Source organism: Copadichromis virginalis, linkage group LG18, assembly GCF_057382275.1.
Source record: "Copadichromis virginalis isolate Kocher_CV1m ecotype Utaka linkage group LG18, C_Virginalis_male_GT1.1, whole genome shotgun sequence".
NCBI lineage: Eukaryota > Metazoa > Chordata > Actinopteri > Cichliformes > Cichlidae > Copadichromis > Copadichromis virginalis.
The window spans coordinates 30,457,956-30,475,497 of record NC_140635.1 but is presented as its reverse complement, the minus strand read 5'-3'; the positions used below and the strand labels follow the sequence as shown (position 1 = coordinate 30,475,497).

Genomic DNA, 17,542 nt, shown 5'->3' with positions numbered 1-17,542 from the left:
TAAAAGGTAACTTTTTTTACATTTACTTTTCTTACTTTACTTTTAAAAATCTTAAACTTTTAATTTTATGTGATAAGTTATAAAAATTGTGCCTGAATGCAGAACTATAAAACATAAAATTAAAAAAATAACATTGTATTAATGTGAAAGGTAATATTACATCATCAAATCTGTGATAAAGTAAACAGTAAAACTGTTATTCCATCTCTTTTTGGCATACTATAATTACTGGGACATTATACGCTATATTTAACATTCAGATGAATTTTAAAACCTGAGTTTTTAAAATGTGTCAAATTCCACTTCAAACTGTCCGACAAGCCCACCGTCACAATGCTTGATGAACTGGAATTCAGGAAATACGTGAGTTCATAGCACTGCAAGGAATATGATCTGACATCTTTCTCTGATGGCTTCAATGACAGCGATTACTTCCTTTATGAACTCGTACATTTTCTAATGCCTTGAATGTGAAAGAGAGCTACAAATTAGAGCTGTTAAACGAGTCGAGTGGCATAAAGGGCGCAGTATTTCTCTGTAAAAAATGCTAAAACTATGAGCCACTGCCTTAGCACAGTCAGCTTTAAGTACCTGGGAATACATTACTCATCCTGATTGGTGAAACGCAGTAAAGGTGTGTCACCCACCATAATTTGTAAGGCTGAAATTAGTCACTCTCTTTTTTTTGCGCCATAAAACATTGTTCAATTGCAAAAGTGGAAAGTTTCCTGTTTCCTCTGAGAGGCTTACATCGGCTTTAACCAGCACAGGCTTGTTTAATAAAGAGCTGCAACATCATTTTAGTGTGACTTTTATTAAAGACACAGCACAGATGATAGAAAACCCAAAACATTCCAAGTAGATAAATGGTCTCGTTTCGGATATGCAGACATTTGAGGGGTTTGGGTTTTTAATAAAGGCGGACTTTTCATTTCATTTGACAGTTGAAATAAGTGGTAATCTGTGTCCTTGCAGACGACATCATTTTCTGTTTTCTGAATTGGTACATTTAAACGTTACATTTGCCAAAGTCAGCATCGTTCCCTTTCCAAGCACGTCACAGTTCCCTCCCTTCATATAAGCCATGTGAGGTTCATTTTGTCAGACAACAGTTTTCACATTATGACTAGCAACATATATAGTATTTACATTAGCTCAATGTTGCCTGACTTTCTGCACCTTCACAGGTTTTTTTTCAGTGTCTTCAAATGGACTTGTTTTAGAAGTCTAAGGATACAAACCCTTGTTAGTCAAAAAGCACCTTGTCACACGTCTATTACAATTCTTCCACAGCAAGACACAAGTGTGAATTTCTGTTATTTAAAATGTAAAAATAGTAGTAATACTGATAATGCTACAGTAAATCATCTATTAATAGTTTTATGAATATCAAAAATTAAACATTTTCTGCAATAAAAAACAAACAGTATAGCTCAAGATATGGGAACTTAGCACACTTAATATGATGAGGCATTGTCAGTTGATATTTTATAAGAAATAAGTGTTGTGCGAGAAGCTGATCATTGTGGTGCCTTTCATTGTTCAAGAACAACAATGTCAGCCACTCCATGCACTTGTGAGAGCTGTTCACAGTCGAGGGACGCCACCAGCTTCCTGGGTCCAGGTTGGGAGGGGATGAAGTGCTCTGTCAGCGTCACTTTGGAGTGGGCGCCGACGTCACTGAGAGGGGCAGGATGAAATGAAACGTTAGTCTCGACACAAAAATGTTAGTGGAAGAGAAAGGGAGGCAAAAAAGAGAAAGACTTGTTCTTACCCCACGACCACCTCATGGCCCTCCTGAAGGCCCAGGCCCTCCACTCTGAACACCACTCCCTTCAGTGTAGATGGCAGGGGGTTGGTGAAAGTAATCTTGGCAGCCATCTCTTTACCAACAACGGCGTCTCCAATAGGCTGCCAGAGAAAGAGTTAAATTAGTCAAGAGGGATACCTTTAATAGAAATAAATGTTATGCATGTTGTGTTAAAATAATGCTCACTGTATGAATAAGGGGGGAAAAATGAAATCTTACTGTGATGGTGATGTCAGGTGTGCGAAGCCTGAAAGTTGTCTGGTTAGCTAGCACTTGCTTCGTTTCAGTGACTCTTCCACACAGGGTTAGCATGAAGGCTGCTTGATCCACCAGCTGGCTCTGGTATTGTTGGTAGGTCAGGACCCAGTCAATGGTTTTCTCTATGTGATGGGAAAAAAAGCAAATTTTGTTGTTGTTGTTTTCAATTTAAATGAATGCTTAGACATTTTGGAACAGCAGCTAGCTGCTAGTTAGCTTGGCTCAAGTAACTTCCCACAGGACGAGCTAGCCTAGCCTAAGCACAATGTAAAGGTTTCAGAAAATAAGTTTGATTTTCCACTTCAGGTTTCAGTTTGATTAAAAATGATCCTGTCCCCAATTTTCTTCATGACTGTGCATTTCCAAAACTCTTGTTACCTTATCTTTTTTCACATCTAAACAAAGAGCTGCAGTTATGAGTAATAAAATGACTGTTGCTTGATTTAGTATCACACAGTTTTATCTTCTTAGCCTTTATTTACTTTAACACTTTTTAGATTAAAATATTTGTTTAACAAACTAATTTAATTAAACATGACATAAAATGTTAGTATTTCACATCTTCTACCTTTCATTTATGAATAAAGTTTTCCAGACCTTTAGTAACTTGTTTTTTTTTGTGATGCGAGAGCAGCAAGAGCTAAAAGATGGAAGTTTTGTCCTATTATTTTAAAGCCTTGAGTTTAGCATTTTAGCTTTCACCCTTGGGTTTGTTTGAAACCAGTCTTGATAAGCAAGAGAAAATCCAAACAAAAGGTAGCAATTGTTAATCACAGAGGTGAGGCTCTCCTAATCGCGCCAAAACGTATCATCTTTTTTACTCTAACTGGGCCTAGATGTTGCTAATTTCACATCAAATTGTACTGAAGAGGTTTTGACAATAACGACTAAGACCAAAACCCTACATAGATAGTGCAGCTTCATAATTGAGCTCGAAATCCAACCTTCATTAGGCGAAAGCTCCACAGGCATCTGCTCCTTCTTGATGGTTCCCTTCAGCACTCCAGTGTAGTACATGACAGCCACCTGGCTGTGGATTGTTGCCTGGCGGGGCTGTGAGCTTAGATTCTTCACCAGAATTTTCAACTGGGCATCAGCACCCACCCTGGGTCCCTCGCCATCCACCTTTACCTCCACTGACACATCTTCTGCCACTGGTGTGGAATAGACATCTGGCTTGCTGCCATAGCGACTTGCAGTCTCTACTGCAATGCGTTCTTCTTCTGAATCTAGTAGAGGGAGGAGAATGTAAGTGCACCTCATTCTGTCAGAGGTTTCAGGATTTACTGACATATGCAAGAGATATGGTGCAAAGTCTTTCCAATGAAAACAAACAGAGAGCTATATTTAAAGAATTGTGGAGAGCAGGTGAACAGTTGATGAGGGTTGAATAAGTTCAACAAAATGATCTATAGAGAATGACAGGACTAAATCACTGCTTATTAAGATATTTCCAGGTGGTGCAGAAATGATTCTGTCTGTTTCTGGAACATCAGTCTAAGGTAGACTTACAATTAGACAAGTAAAAAATAGCTGCCAGTACCTTCTTCATGTTTGTACAAGGATGTGATATCTGCCCGCTTATCAGAGCCCACCGCTTTGGTGCTGATGCAGTGGCCGACAGCTTTCTTTTCACTGTAGATCTGTTTAAATGTGCCGTCCAGGTTTCTCTGCCAGTAAATTTTGTCACTGTTGACCTGCCAGAAAAATACCAATAAACACAATAAGCTCAAACAGAACAGGTTACCCTTTTTACATATGATTACGTGATTCATCTTTTGCTGACGGTTCAAGCTGCAAAGACCACTTCTGAAATTCTTACATATCTATATCTAGTACATGCAAAACAACAAAGAGTTCAAGAACACGCACTCACCTCAGCAAAGACAAACGGCGTGTCATGTTTAAGGTAGACATGGCCAGAGCGGATGGCGTTCACAGAAGCAGGGCCACAGCGGAAGGTGCCCTGGCTAGTTTCCTGGGGAGTGGCGTCTACGGCCTGCCAGCCTCCATTACCTGGAGGTAAGTCTGGTCTGGCCATCCAGCAGTCATTCCATACGTGGAAATTCCTACAGTTAGACAGAGTTTAGGTATTTTGAATTTAAGTAAATTAAACTGTTCCTTTTAGGTTAATATAATAATACAATTAGCATGTAGTTAGCTTAGCTTAGCATAAAGCAGTTAGCTTGTTTATATGCCACAATTTGACACTTTAATTTTTTGTATAAAATGCAAAGTGTTCATTAGAGACTTTTGGTGGCATTTGTAGATATATTTTACTGACTTTAAACATAGCTGGCAATTTTTGTAGAAGTGAAACACATCTTAACAATTTAATAGGAATTAAGGATATGGGTTTAGTTTTTGTTACATTAGCTACATTCACAACATGTGCCCTGTTCCACAGTTATAGTGAACGGGTGTTCAGGCAGTTATAGGGATATGGAAAATGCAGACAGAATGTCTAAGGGCTCTTGTAGGATACCAGTAATACAGCATAAAAGAACACATAGATACAAGACAAGCCTATGCACTTTTAAAAGAAATTTCAACTTGGGGATTTTCAAGAACATTTTAGAACATTTCTTTAGCATAGGTTTAGATGATTTTCATGGCAGGATGCCATTCTACGTAAAGCTCTATATCTTACCAAACAGAGTCTCTATTGAGATAGTCAATTGGCTCCAAATTCTCATTAAGGTATACATCTGTAGTAAGGGATACGTCGGTATCATGTGCTGACTGGAAGTTGGTCACACTGCGGGAAGGAATGCCAAGGCAGCGCAGCACTAAAACCAAAGACACAGATATAAATAGATCAATTAAAATTTATTTCTGCAAGGCCATTTGATACTTGAGTTAGATTTTCAGATGGTAATACTTTAGGCAGCAAGGAATTTCATTATTCTGGTTGAATGAAAGCAACACATGTGGCTCTATCTGTGACAAATATAGATGGTATGTTAAGAATGCCAATGCAAGGTATTTGGAGTGCATAAAAGCTATGACTTGCTGTCAGGGGCAATATTATGTGCTAGGGTCAGCTAGCTATCATGCAAGCTTCCCTGGATGCACACACAGTGAATATGAAGTGCTCTATGACAGAGTTACTGTGAGAGCTAATGCAAAGACACAGACTGACAAAAAGCCATGATTATAATAAATTTGTGGATTTGTAATTAAATTGACATCCACACCAAGACCCACTCTTGGGTATTCTTTGCAGCTTTTTTACACACACAAGCCGAACATACAGTACAATCCATTCGCATGCCTTCTAAGGCTTGCGACTGCCTACTAAAGTTTAAGGTTTCACCACAGACACACTCTTAACTTTCTCTCAGCCATCCAGCACCCTTCCTTTTTAATGTTTTTTTCCTCATAATCACCTGTTGTAGTGATCCCAGAGAAGACCCAGCACTGTCCATATGACACAGGCGTTCCATTGGTCGAGTGGTATTTCCTCAGGATCTCCACGCTGCTGCTCCACGCCGTAGGTGAGACTCCATCAGAGTAATCACCTGACCAGTTTCCAACTAGAACACCGTAGTCATCCTGAGCATTTATCTAAAAAGGACACAGTGACACGGTCATTGCATTTCCTGTATTTTTTTCCTACTTTTTCTAGAAAAAACATCTTTCTTTTGTATATTAGCTCACCATGGCAGATATGACCCTGACCACGTTGACCGGATCCCCTCGACCAGATGGCGGCATTTCACTCTTCTCCATGATAAACAGACATGCTTCCAGGATTCCCTCATGAAACTACAATGAAGAAAAAAATTCACTATGAAACCAAAGTTTGGAGAATTGTCCTGTGAACACTGAATACTGTAAAAAAAAAATGAAAACATTTTGTTTTTAAACAGAAATTACCAGCTACTGAAAAACACAATGAAAATATAGGTACTGGGAACAGTTTAAAATAATTCCATCTTCAGCAGGAACAAACAGGGTAAGTGCCACAGGGTCATAATCGTGTAATGATAGCTTAGAAACCAAGCTTGCTCTTCATAGCTTGTACCTGTCCGAAATTCCACGTGCGAGCACCGATTTGTTTCTCCGTTCCGTAGTAAATCCTCCCAGTGTCATTCAGCACATACTCCTTCCTCTCCTCCTCGTTATCCAGGAACACGCTGTCCTCTAGAAACACAGGAATTTGCTCTTATTTAGCTTCATGTCACTGAAAATGTAATCCTCCAAGAACAGGCTTTCAATAATGCATGCACAGTTAAGTACATTTATGTGGTTATCCCTGACGTTCAGTCTAATTAAACCAGGGAATACAAGGAAACCCTTTTTTTAAGTAGATGTTTTAAATTTCTTTTAATGAACGGAAACATTCGAGCTCCCCCCCTGTTTGTGAAAATGACCTAAAATCCCTGCTTTATTCACCTCCTTTGTGACTGAACAACTCAAGAATGTGTTTTTTTCTTACTTATCATGTGAAAAAAGTTCCCAAGGCCAGGAAATGGTTAAGAAACACAATGACTGCATAGATCTTGCAGTGAGGCCCACACTCACTTATGGGAAAAAGTCTGGTTTTGGTGACCTCAGCACTCCAGACTTGGGCGTGTGCCCCTCACCCGAATCTATGTGTTTCTTTTTCCATCCCTTTTTATCTGTTACTGTCACCACCTTGAAAATGCCCATGGGTGGGGACGAGGAACGGGACAAAGAGAAAGAAAGGAAAAGCAGTAAAAGTAACAGACTGTTTGAGATGGACATAAGAAAATGCAAGTGGAAGGAAGAGATTTAACAAAGTACGGGGGGCATAGGAGAGGAAGAGGGGAAGTTATGCTTGGGTGGGAAAAGAAGAGGAGGAGGAGGAGAGAGAGAGTGAAGCATAACATATTGTCTCGAGATTTTAAGGGATGAAGCTGATAGTATCTGGCAGCTGTGATAATTGTGGTTTTCATATCTTGCTAAAAAATTCCTGGAATGTGGGAAGAAATAGATTCATAGAGGAAGATGTTAGGGAGGAGGTCCAAGAGTCAGAGTGAAGGTCAGGTCAGCAGATAGCAAGAAAGGTACAAAACAGGGAGGGAGAGGCATAAAAACGGGAAGGAAATACACACGGAGGCAGTAAAAGCAAGGGAGAGGACAGGTTGTCACCAGCTGTAAGGATTTCTGCGAGCTCGCCCCATGGCGCTTCATACAGTAATTGTAGGATTTTGACTTTTATGAGTGTGAGGGAGAGATTGGTCTAGGGAAGAGGAGATTGAAAGAGGGAAAAGGAGATTGGGCATGCCGCCAAAAGCAGCAACCCCATAATGAAAGACACACAGGCTTTTTATCACAACCAGGTCCACTGTTTTTTCTTTTCTTTTCTCTTTTATTTTGCTGCATTGCAAATGTGCTTTTTTCTGTCGAATATCAAAGAAAAAAGAAGTTTGGGTCTAAGATAGCAGTTCTGAGAATGTACAACAAGACACTCTACGGTTGAATTTCTTAGTGGAGCTTTGAATAGGGTTAAGATTAGCAGATAGAAGCAAGGGCCAGGCTTCACATAACTTATATCAAGGTAAAAAAGCTAAATTAGACATTTGGTCCCTCTTGCTGGCCACTGGCAAGAAGACGATAATAATTCAATTCAATTGTAGTTATATAGTGCTAAATTGGAACAAAAGTCACCTCAATGTGTTTTATATTGTAAGGTAAAGACCATACAATAATAATATATGAGCAAGCACTTTGGCAACAGTGGGAAGGAAAAACTCTCTTTTAACAGGAAGAAACCTCCTGCAGAACCGGGCACAGGGAGGGGCAGCCATCTGTCCTGACTGGTTTGGGGCGAGGAGAGGGAGACATGACTCTGATTATGGGATTTCTAACTGAGGGTTTAATTTGGAAGACATGAAAACTCAGTAACCATGCTGCTTTCACCAGCCCAGAGAAGCTTTACCCACCATGCCTGACAAGTTAGCACAAGTGCTGACCCCTGTCTTTCTAAGAATCACACACTCGCAATGCTGTCTGAAGCTCAGCATGTCCATCATGCTGAGCTTCTGTGCCATTGTGAGCTTTCGGTAGAGGCTTTTTTTTTTCCTTTTTTCTCTTTGAAAGAGGAAAAGCCCCTCTAGCTGTTGAACCCTTCAAAGAAAAATGTTTTCTGCAGGAGTGAAAGACTACATTGTAAGTCTAACCCTCTAGGAAACTATGAAAGAAAGTTTTTAAAAAAAGTCAATAACAGACAATTTTTTATTTCAATGAGTGCCCAATAAGTGGCTGAAGAATGTCTTATTGTACCAAGAATTCATATCAAACCAGTTCTACTGAAAAAAGCACAGTACACAAGATTGAATATCACATGAATAAAGCCACATAAAGAGAATTTGAAATATGCACAAAAAATACTCCTTCAAATAAATGGTAATGTATTATCCAAATTAGGAAATAACATAAAATCATTAGGTGACAGTTTCATCCCCTAAAAGCATTACAACTATCTGCTGTTATATTTAGACTGAACCTCACTAGTCCAGATTATTTGATGCTGGCCAAAGTTATGACACAGATAACTGGTGTGGTAATCCTCCAGGTGGTGTGGTCCTTCATCGTTATTTGTCATCCATCCATCCATCCATCCATCCATCTGTTCATCCATCCATCCACCCACCCACCAATGTCACTGGGGCAGCAGTCTCAAGAGAGATGCCCAGACCTCCCTCTCTACCTCTGCCAGCTCTTGTGGAGGGGGCTTTCCAAGCCAGTCGACACACTTAATGTCTCCAGTGTTTCCCAGGACACCAGGGACAGACGGCCAACTTCTGGAGCTTTATTAGTAACCGAAGCACCTAAAAGGGTTTTTCTTTTCTTTCAGCCATCTCCATTACTTATAGTCCACCCTGGCTTCAGTTCCATTGTAGTCTGTGCTACGTGCAGCATTTTTTCAGCTTTTTCTGAATGTATTTTTCTCTGCTGTGCCTCTGTTCTGTAGAAATGTTCCCAATTTCCTTGTTTGTTTTCTTAAGTCATGGTGCTTTCAGCTCTTTGAACAGCAGGCATACACAATTAGCAATCATATCTGCATATCGAATGACCCCGCTAAAGGTCTCCCTCATCTTACACCCAAACGGTTTTGATCTCCAATGCAGGTGAAAGTCGTGCTCTCACTTGTGGCTAAACCAAATACGGCAGAAGTTTTGGTCCAAGCCGGGGGAGTTGCATAACAGACCACAGTCACATAGACACACATAGTCACGCTGTTGCTATTCATGGGCAACAACACACTCGTGGACTGACTTGGCCTCTATCACCCAAGTGTAATATTATACCAGAGCTGCTCTAGGAGATTAAATGGCTATACAGGCATCCATTTTATCTGAGTATTCGCAGTTAGACAGATGGAATCTGCTGCTCCCAGAAAAATATTGACTTTTTCAGATACTCAATTCTACCTAAAGCCTAACATAAATCCAGATAGTAAGTAATTCATTTCTGGAATGGTATGTAAGGTCACACGTCTTCTCTTTTTTTATTTTTCCAATCATCTGTGAGTCGTCTTCTTTCCTTCCTGTCTTCCACATTCCCTGGCTTCAATCCACCCACACCCACCCCCGCCTTCCCTGTTCCCATTGGTGCCAGCTTACCTTCACACCAAGGGTTGAAGAGCATGACAATGTTCTTGCTGGAGGTGTAAGTAGTTGTGGCGTCGCCTTTGAGCGAAGAAGTTGTCACAGTGAGCTCGTAAAGGCCGATCACAGCGTTGGCTGGAGAGTTGATGGACAGCTTGATCTTATTGCCGTTCTGCTCTACAATTTTGGCCTCCCAGCGTTCATCTTCCAGGTGCTTCACCAGCGGAATGATGACATGGGTCCCTTTGGATACCAAGGGCAGGGAACCTACACCAAACAGATACATAACCATATTATTCCCTTTTTTTTTAAAATTTATTTGTATATTTCTACTCAAACTACTAATAGTCAAAGCACTTGTTTAATAATTGAAATCCTTCTAAATGTTGCAGAGATATTAACTAAGGTTGAAGATGTTGAAGATGTTACAGCGAGTCAGAGAATCCAGGCTTAGTGTTGTGCTTGTTAACATGAACAGGTAAAAATGGAGGCTGAAGCCGGACTGTTCATCACTGATCTATCACATGCTGAAGTTCGGGCTGCTGGGCTGGGGTTAGCATTCACTCTTTATCATCACCCTAGGTTCTTGGCTTGTGTTAGCATGCTATCTGTGCAGATGCTTGCAAAGAGCTGAAGTTGCATTATAGTATTACGTAGTTATTTCCGTTCTGGACGCAGTATGCACTTTACCATCATGCTCCTGTCAGTTTATGCAATAAAGATAAAAGTAACGTCCATAGCTCCACCATTTTCCTCCTCTTGACAAGAACTGAAATCAGCTCAATGTAGCATGTTTTTTCTTTTTTTTTCTGTCTGGGTTGTGCAAATAACGAAAAAGCTTTGTAATGCAAGTGACAATAAACTTGTAATTACTGGATTGTGTAAATGTAATACGATAGAGCAACATGTTACTTTGGAAAGCGTTACATTCAACACTGATTGCGATGACAAAGGATTTCAAAAATAGTTGTAAACAACTGCAACTTCTTTGCTAAAATGCTGCCACCTTGTGGCAGAGGTTCTTTTCAAATACACTTTATGAAGAGTTATGAAGAGTTTTTACAAAAAGTACATTTAAATTCATATTCATGGCATTCAATGTTTTAAAGACAGTCAGAGAATTTGTCTTTTAAATGTAAAACTTGAGTCAGGACACAGTCAGGTGTATTTGAGTGTACTGTGTGTGTATGAGTGCATGCACATAACCTTGTCAAGGATGTGGTAAAATATCTTTGCTTTATGTTTTTGAATGAAAATTTAACCTGCACAGCACCAAAAAGTGTTTTCCTGTTTTCGCTTATTTGTAATTATAAGCTAACCTTGAAGATTTTGATCAAATAAGGCAGCAGCAACAACAGCAAAGAGACCTCCTTACAAAATCTGGTTGCAAACCTTTTCACATCACAGTAATTTTATGTTATTTCCAGTGTATGGCAACCATTCCAAACTGTAAACCACATGTGTATGATAGTCTTTGGCCCAGCTATGTGTGGGTTCCAAGAGTAAACACTAGCGTGGGCCTGGAAAGCCTCCAAAACTCCAGGATGTGCACATCTCCACAGAAAGCGTGCACATTTGTGTGAGTGATTATTTAGCTTTAATGTTCCTTTAAATGTGTTTTTCTCATGGACTAGCAAATCCATTAGTTAGATTAAAACCCTCTGGATGTTCTCCTCCGAGCTGCTTGCTTTGTGCAACCCTGCTGGACGACCATTCGTCCAAACAGAAATACGGAGTTTACCAAGAAACCATTGTTCTCCATTTGACCGCATCCAGGACACCCCTCCCTTCCTCTCTCACCTCTGAATACTTTTTTTTAGCATACTTTTTTTTAAAGCATGAAAATGATGAAAAACAGTGTCTCTTTTCTGCTCAAAACAACAGCTTTGAAAGCTTTACTGATAAAAATCACTGCTTTTGGAGCAACACTTCGAGCCTGTTCCCTGCCCACTGATGGCAGCCAGTCTGCTGAATGTGGAGAGCTCAGACACTTTGTTTCTTTTTTCCTCCCCTCTCCCCATGAAGCTATCACAGCAGAAGGAGCAAATCACTTCTGGGTGGTGATGTATTGCCAGAGTGTGTAGCGTGAGGTCTGTAAATACCAGAGGGAGGTGTCCAGTGTACCGAGGCCTGGAAACTGTTAAGACTGCGGGCTGCTGGGTGGAATCCAGAACTTGTTGTGCAGCCATGAGCTGCTGCTGAAATCAAATGTGCTAGCTATGCACAACATTTGGACCGTATTTCCCATGATTTGAGCAGTCGCTGGTTTCTTTCTTGTGTTTGCAAATGAAGCTAATTTTGGTTAAAAGGCAATCCAACAATTTTAAACGCAAAAAAACGTTTACAAATAGTTAGTGGCACTTTTCCTATGAAAAATCGAAAGCAGCGTTTTATTGAATGACTTACCTTCCAGTAACATCAGCGTTAAATGTTATCTCCCACATGCAATGTTTCCCACATACACTTAATTACAATGTGCATCTGTTACTTTTAAAACTGTCTTTTAAATGGCTAAAAAAAACTATTGATCATATTCATTGTTACAATTTTTAATTTATTTTTCTTCATATTTTGGTTTTAAAAAGATGGACACTGTCCAGCCACTGGCTTCATACCTGTTTTCAGCTCCAGGTACAGCTTGTCAGTGTCAGTACTGAAGGGCCTGTTGAGCTCAACCTCTATCTGGAAGGTCTGGCCTCTGCGAAGGATCAGCTCATCCCGGTGATACAGGTCAGTGTGATGCTCCTGTCTGTTCTGACCTGCCTTGGAACTCAATAGGTCCACCGAACACACTGACAGCTTCCCTTCTAACAGGAGAGGAGTGAATATCAGATTTGATGCCAAAGACAATGTCATGTTTTCACACAGTTTAAAATAAGTGTCGTTACCATCTGTTTCCTTTGCCTCTCCGTTCTCGGGCTTCGGCTTGGGGGGATCTACGATGGCGGCAGGGGTTGGGAGTTTGGTGAATTCCACCTTATCTGTGACATCATATGAGGTGGCGTTTGGGTGCTTACAGCAGCACGGGCACATCTTTCTGAGCCACCATAGACAGCCCCCCTCCTCCCGCTTCTTCTCACCCTCATTCTGGATGGTCAGCTCCACCCTTGTGGGTGGGGCTGCTCCGGGGAATCGCCCAATCTCTGATGTAGTTCTTACTGTTAACCGCTCACCTGGCATTCTGGAAAACACATGAAAAAATGTTAACTGTAATTCTAAAGAGAAGAATTTTGGGTACCGATTATATGCACTATTCTCTGGTCTTTTAATTCACTAAAATTCAATTTTCATTCAGTTTTTTTTTTTTTATCGGCCAGTTCCCAACATATATATAGTAAAGTAAAGACCCCACAATAATAGAAAGAAATGAGATTAATTAAGTACACATACAGTTAATATTTTATGCCAATTAACTGCTCACAAGTAATGAGAGGCCACAGGCAGTCCAATTTATTTCATATCTTTGTAATAAAAACAATGCGATGGACTAAATGAACAGTTTCCTTGTTTCTTAGTTTCATTAATTACTACATTCCTGACATGGACTCTACTCAGCTGCAAGTCCTTCCCGAACAATTTCGGGGAATTTCGCCATTCTTCCTTCTTAGGTGCTCTGCGTGAGCGAACATAACTGCTTCGAGCAGCTGGATTCAATCTGCTGCGCCTCAGCTGCTGGAGAGCAGTGTAGCTGCTGTGCTCGTGATGTCTTTTTGCGTGCACATTGACTGCAAGCGCAAGTGGACAGGGTCGTGCACCTTACGAGCATTTATCATACTGTCACATCCCCACCCTCATACACTGCACTAATAATCACAGCGGAATGAGATCGTTAGTCTCTTTGAGGATTGGCCTGACCTTCCTCGCTCGTTCTTGTGTTTACTAGAATGCAAATCTGAGGGAGGAGACGGTTTTCCCTCAGTCCTTCTTTTGGTTTTACCATCTGCATCTTCTCTCTATCAAAACAAAATCACAAGCTGTGTGTGACATGCAACTTTGCAAATGTGAAAGCTATTTTGTTTTTCAAAAACAAACCATCAGTGAAGTTTTGTTAGCACATGTAAACTGTAATGAGCTGCAGTGATGCACATTGTTGGGAGAAAACAGTGTTGTTAATGAAACGTTAATAGCAGACACGTGGTTTATAGAGCAATACAATTTAAATAGCCATGAACATATATGTATGTGCATGTGTGTGCTTGTTACCAGTTCTTACTGGTGAATGGACTGGTTCTTATATAGCTCTTTTCTACTCTACTTGAGCATGTGGCTTTCACCCATTCATTTATTAATTCATCAAAAGCACGTTATTTCTACGTCTGAGTGCTTTTTGATCTAACATTAGCATACACAGTCAGAAATGTGGTTGTTCAGTATGTTGCCCAAGGATACTTTAGCATACCGACCTGTGCAACCAGGGACTGAACCGCTAATCTTCCGGTTACTAGATGATCGGCTCTACCTTCTGATTCACAACCACCTAAACATGAGCTGCCGTCAGCAGAACATGAGCATCTTTACTTCTAGGCAATGTTGATACTTTTGAACTTAAGCATGAACTGTACTGTAGTTAACTAATAATATGCTCCTTAGCTTTGGGGGTAACCCTAAGTTTCCCTATAAACAAGATACAAGGTAACATTTAGGGCTTACTTTGGAGATCATTTCTAGTTATAGTGAGTGAACTGTGATTGGACAGTTACCACACATTCAATCATTTCTGTACATAACTTCAGCATACCAGTTTACAGGTACAGGTTTGACCGGCGAAGTAAAAAAGCATTACAGGAATGTTTAGATGATAACGCAGACAGATGGGAGCTGCTGATCCAGTGTGGCTGAGCTGATTTTCAAGGGTAACTATTTGCATGTCACAACACAGGGTGGAAAGGGCAGAGGTCAAAGGGCAGACAACAGCTGAGGAAGAGGGAGGGGCGCCTCATAGCCTCAAAGCTTTTAAAATCAATGCATGTGTGCACCATCTGTGTGTCGGTCACGTTTTGTATTTTTTAACTCTGTGGCTTCCTGAGTTCATCTGAATCCTGACGGAAAATGATAAAGCTGTATGTTTTTCACACAGTGACCTCACCCAAAGCTCAAGTTGATACTGTTAGGCTCACTGAATCTAAAAAAAAAAGGAAGCGAGGCAGAAAAACAAACACCCTCCATATGAGCTATTACAGGATCTTTTGAAACATAACTAAGTAAACAAGCAACTTACAAGTGTTTTTTGTCCTTTTTAAAATGAAGCCTTATCTTCCTCTTGCACCAAGGTGGTCTAAAATTGGCCAATTAGAGACATCCACTGAACCCCCTAGAACCATGAAAAGTCATTTCACAAGCCTAATTTTTTGGCAGCCTTTCTCTTCCCTTGCTCACACTCTAATGCACAAACTTAAAATGATCTATACTGTAATACAGCCATCAGCCAAGCTTGAAATGAAGTATTCTTCATCTCGTCCTCCCTTTGCTACTCTCACTACCACTCATATCACTTTCTTCCATTGTACTTTGCTCTGTATCTCCGCAGTCCTGCACTTTTCTTCCAGTTTTTGTTAGCATGGCTGGTATGCCTACTAGGTTCTGATATGCCCCCTACAAATTTAACTTTATCTTTTCTACAGTAAAACCAGCTTCAACTGGCTTGTTTGTCCAGTGAGTTTGGTCCCATGTAAAACTGACTGATTATTAAACTGTCGCAACAAATCCCTGGAGTTCCAGTGTAATTTTTTTTAAGTACATAGAGATATTGCTTAAATCCTATACACTACACATCGTCTAGGTCATTGAGAAAAGAAAGGGATGAGCTGCAGCAGCTGGCTGCCAACCAAAAAAGCTGAAGCCATGAAAATACCTGAACTAATTGACTGTGTTTGTTTGATTTTAAATGAACGTAGAAAACGTTTAAACAACAAAAAACGTCTTAGAGTTTGGAAGGTGGGGTCACCAGACATGTTCTTTCTACTGGACACAAATTAGATGAGGTGGCTAATTGTAATGATGAACATAGCCCTCAACTTCGAGCTTTCCTAACTTGTTTTTCCCCGTGGAGAAAGATCCAGTAAGAGTTTAACTGTAACAAAACCAAGAAAGAATGCGCACAACTTTACGCCTGTGCCTGACTTCAACATCTGTCTTAAGAAAACAAAATGCGAGTGGTTGAAAAACTTACTTTCTCTGTATGGATTCTTCTTTGGATCAACGATGAGACCTGGATGTCGTCGTGAGTAGCTATCTCTCAGCCTGTGAGAACTTTTGGAAACTTTTCGTCTTAATGCGCTCCGTTCGTGGATCAGAATTTTAAGGGTGTCCTGGAATGTCCTGCGCGGTACTTAAAGCTGACACACACACCTCTGTTTCACACCGCTTAGCACCACCGCCCCGCCCTTGTTTGAAGTTTCCCACTCCCAACAGAAGCTGCAGCTGACGTTTGTGCACGATGCGTCAGAGAGCGTAGAGTGGGACAAGGCGGAGGACCCAAAGTTTCGTTGTGCAACACTTAGCAAAACTTTATCGATGGAGGGAAGGTGACAGACAGTGAAGAGGAGAGATAAGGACGGCATGCCTGAAGAACTATTTTTTGTGTTTGCTTTATACGGCGCATACAATAGGACCAAAAATAACAAAAATGGTAATGGTAAATGGCCTGTATTTATATAGCGCTTTTACTAGTCCCTAAGGACCCCAAAGCGCTTTACATATCCAGTCATCCAGTCATCCACCCATTCACACACACATTCACACACTGGTGATGGCAAGCTACATTGTAGCCACAGCCACCCTGGGGCGCATTGACATCTCATGGATGTTTTCAGTTATGAACTCAGGAGTTCAAGAAAGTGCTGATTTAGCCAAACTTCCCTTTTTTCTCTTCTCCTTTTCTTGATTGCTGTACAGGAAAACCTCAAAGTCAAACCCATTCTGACCTCTGACCGCGCAAAGTTTGAACTTCATAATAACCAAGGCATAAGTTCATCCCGGGATAATTGAACACCTATTCGAGGTTTTATGACTCATAGGCCAATGCAAGCAAGCAGAGTGAATAACTGAAGTTGCATCAGCAGCTTTGTGGCTTGGCAGAATAGAATTATGAAGTCATACCAGATCGTGGTGATGATGACACAGACAGCCCGATAAATATCAAAACCTGCCCTCCTGTACCAATCAGCATTAGATGGTTGCTTAATCGGCTACATCTAGAGGAGAGAAATGCTCTCACAGGCTACAGTAAGGCATTACAAATTACTATTACTTAGAATTAGGGCTGCCATAAGCAAGCAAAATATTTAGGTGATGTTAAATGTAAATGTTGGTCTTATTATTATCAATATATCCTTTAAACATGTTTCCGGATGAAATTGCAGATGCATAAGTTTAACCTTTTTAAAAATGTGGTGCATATGTTGATGTATACAGTTTGATATTCTTGTAGCTCAATCCACGTTTAGGCGATAAAGTATATCACTTTTTTTTCATTTCACTGTGTTCTATAGCTACAATTTCACCTGACATGCTGTGCACTGTATTTAAATTTAAAGCAGTAACAGACATTACAAGTTACTATAGCAATGCCGGGGGTTTTCCTAGGCATGACAATTAAGTCACTTGGTTCCCCTCTTTTATAATGGGAGAACCTCTGTAGTATTCCAGATCTTTGGAATTTTTGTGACAAATATGAGTGTTAAGGTTCAAAATTGAGGAAGGAGAGTACACACCACCCATGGTCCAGAGGATCTTGGTCCAACAATGATTTTAATGAACACACGTGTGGGAAGACACTCTGTACGCAGACAGCCAGTAGTCCTCGACTTAATCAAAGCATGAACAGATATTTTATAGCATCAGGGTTTGATTTACTGACGCCCCTTCATGCGTCACAGATACATTTTATACATAG

General features: G+C 40.5%; 1 protein-coding gene across 1 annotated transcript; it reads right to left on the bottom strand.

Moving 5' to 3' along the window:
• Positions 1 to 795: 795 nt before the first annotated feature.
• On the bottom strand, positions 796 to 16,046 carry tgm1l1 (transglutaminase 1 like 1). The gene is made up of 14 exons (XM_085438469.1): positions 15,818 to 16,046; positions 12,537 to 12,829; positions 12,264 to 12,455; positions 9,664 to 9,915; positions 6,096 to 6,214; positions 5,729 to 5,836; positions 5,458 to 5,635; positions 4,719 to 4,857; positions 3,945 to 4,137; positions 3,612 to 3,765; positions 3,013 to 3,297; positions 2,030 to 2,190; positions 1,775 to 1,911; positions 796 to 1,680 (listed from the first exon to the last, which is right to left on the bottom strand). Exons 2-14 carry the CDS (start codon positions 12,826 to 12,828, stop codon positions 1,536 to 1,538), a joined length of 2,355 nt encoding a protein of 784 aa, XP_085294595.1. The 5' UTR covers position 12,829; positions 15,818 to 16,046; the 3' UTR covers positions 796 to 1,535.
• Positions 16,047 to 17,542: the final 1,496 nt, after the last annotated feature.

Excerpts from the sequence above, each read along its gene's own strand:
- tgm1l1 (XM_085438469.1), bottom strand. The coding sequence starts at position 12,828 with ATGCCAGGTGAGCGGTTAACAGTAAGAACTACATCAGAGATTGGGCGA. Across the intron at positions 4,858-5,457 it reads CTCTGGGATCACTACAACAG|TGCTGCGCTGCCTTGGCATT; the intron begins GTGATTATGAGG and ends CTTTGGTTTTAG. Across the intron at positions 3,298-3,611 it reads CTTGTACAAACATGAAGAAG|ATTCAGAAGAAGAACGCATT; the intron begins GTACTGGCAGCT and ends TCCCTCTACTAG.